This window comes from Astatotilapia calliptera, chromosome 3 (assembly GCF_964374335.1).
Source record: "Astatotilapia calliptera chromosome 3, fAstCal68.1, whole genome shotgun sequence".
NCBI classification, from domain to species: domain Eukaryota; kingdom Metazoa; phylum Chordata; class Actinopteri; order Cichliformes; family Cichlidae; genus Astatotilapia; species Astatotilapia calliptera.
In genome coordinates, this window is record NC_137424.1 from 49,202,437 (window position 1) to 49,204,175 (window position 1,739).

The 1,739-nt window shown below is 45.9% G+C and overlaps 1 protein-coding gene across 1 annotated transcript; it reads right to left on the reverse strand.

Moving 5' to 3' along the window:
- Positions 1 to 329: 329 nt before the first annotated feature.
- On the reverse strand, positions 330 to 1,538 carry LOC145423331 (uncharacterized). The gene has a single exon (XM_080295643.1). The coding sequence runs from the start codon at positions 1,536 to 1,538 to the stop codon at positions 411 to 413; it is 1,128 nt and encodes a 375-aa protein (XP_080151769.1). The 3' UTR covers positions 330 to 410.
- Between the last annotated feature and the right edge of the window lie 201 nt (positions 1,539 to 1,739).

Genomic DNA, 1,739 nt, shown 5'->3' on the forward strand with positions numbered 1-1,739 from the left:
ATAATAGTATATGCATTTCTGGATGTGTATACTAAATATTTTCCTACGTGTGTGTGTGTGTGTACACATATTTTACAAATTAAATAGAGTAAACAATAATAAATATATAAAAATAAAAATATACGGAGTTGATACATACATTGTATGTAAAAAGAGTAAAAGTAAAACTGAAGAAGTTATATTAACCCTCTCGAGGCAGGCATTGCCAATTTGCAACAGTTAAAAACTAACAACCTGGTCAAAGGAGCTTGCAAAGAAAAGCGTCTGGACTTCTTTAAGTTGCTTGAAGACGTTTCACCTCTCATCCGAGAAGCTTCTTCAGTTCTAAGGTCAAATGGTGGAGAGTCCCAGATATAAACCTAGTGGGAGTGACCCCCCACAGAGGGACAAAAGGACCCCCTGATGATCCTCTAATCACCTGAGCCAAGGTGTGAAATTGGGTGTGGGACCCAATCAGCCAGAGTTTCGGGTGTGTTCATTGTGAAACCTGGCCGCACCTTGTCATGCGAATTCCTGAGGTCAGATGGCCCAGGATGTGAGTGGGCGTTAAGGCGTCTGGGAAGGGATCTCAAAACTGGATTATAGATGGCAGAGAGTTGGTGTCGTAAACCCCCGCCTCTGTTCAAAGATGGTCGCTCACAGTGGACATAGATGGCTTCTTTCACTCCTCTTTCAAACCATCTGTCCTCTCTGTCCAAAATGTGAACATTGGCATCCTCGAAAGAGTGTCCTTTATCCTTAAGATGCAGATGGACTGCTGAGTCTTGTCCTGTGGAGGTGGCTCTTCTGTGTTGTGCCATGCGCTTGTGAAGTGGCTGTTTGGTCTCTCCAATGTAGAGGTCTGAGCATTCCTCGCTGCACTGTACAGCATACACCACGTTGTTAAGTTTGTGTTTTGGCGTTTTGTCTTTCGGGTGAACCAGTTTCTGTCTGAGCGTGTTGCTGGGTCTGAAATGCACCGGGATGTCATGCTTGGAGAAAACTCTCCTGAGTTTTTCTGATACACCGGCTACATAGGGGATGACAATGTTGTTGCGTCTGTCCTTCTTATCCTCCCTCGCTGGTGTCTGGTCTTCTTTTCTGTGCCTCTTTGCTGACTTTAAAAACGCCCATTTAGGATAGCCGCACGTTTTGAGTGCTTCCTTTACATGTGTGTGTTCCTTCTTTTTTCCTTCAGGTTGAGAGGGAACATGTTCTGCCCGGTGGTGTAGGGTCCTAATTACTCCAAGTTTGTGTTCCAGAGGGTGATAGGAGTCAAAGAGGAGGTACTGGTCCGTGTGTGTGGGCTTCCGGTAAATTTCGATGTTGAGTTTGCCGTTCTCTTCAATGTGCACGGCGCAGTCCAGGAAAGGCAAACAGTTGTCCTTTGTGTCTTCCCTGGTGAACTTGATGTTTTTATCCACAGCGTTAATGTGCGCAGTGAAGGATTCCACTTCTTGTGTCTTGATTTTGACCCAGGTGTCGTCTACATATCTGTACCAGTGGCTGGGTACTCTTCCTTTGAAAGAGCCAAGAGCCTTCCTTCCCACTTCCTCCATGTAAAGGTTGGCTACAATAGGTGACACGGATCATCTGGATCCAGGGTAAGTTTCTGAACCTTTTCGGTGAAGTCGGTGGAGTTCTTGATGTGGTGTGGGGTGTTCCCCACGAGAGGCGCAAGGATGGTAGCAAGGTGTTTTGCAATGTTATACGTGGCTGAGTTTATGCTACTGACTATGGGTCTGAGTGGGACAGCTTCC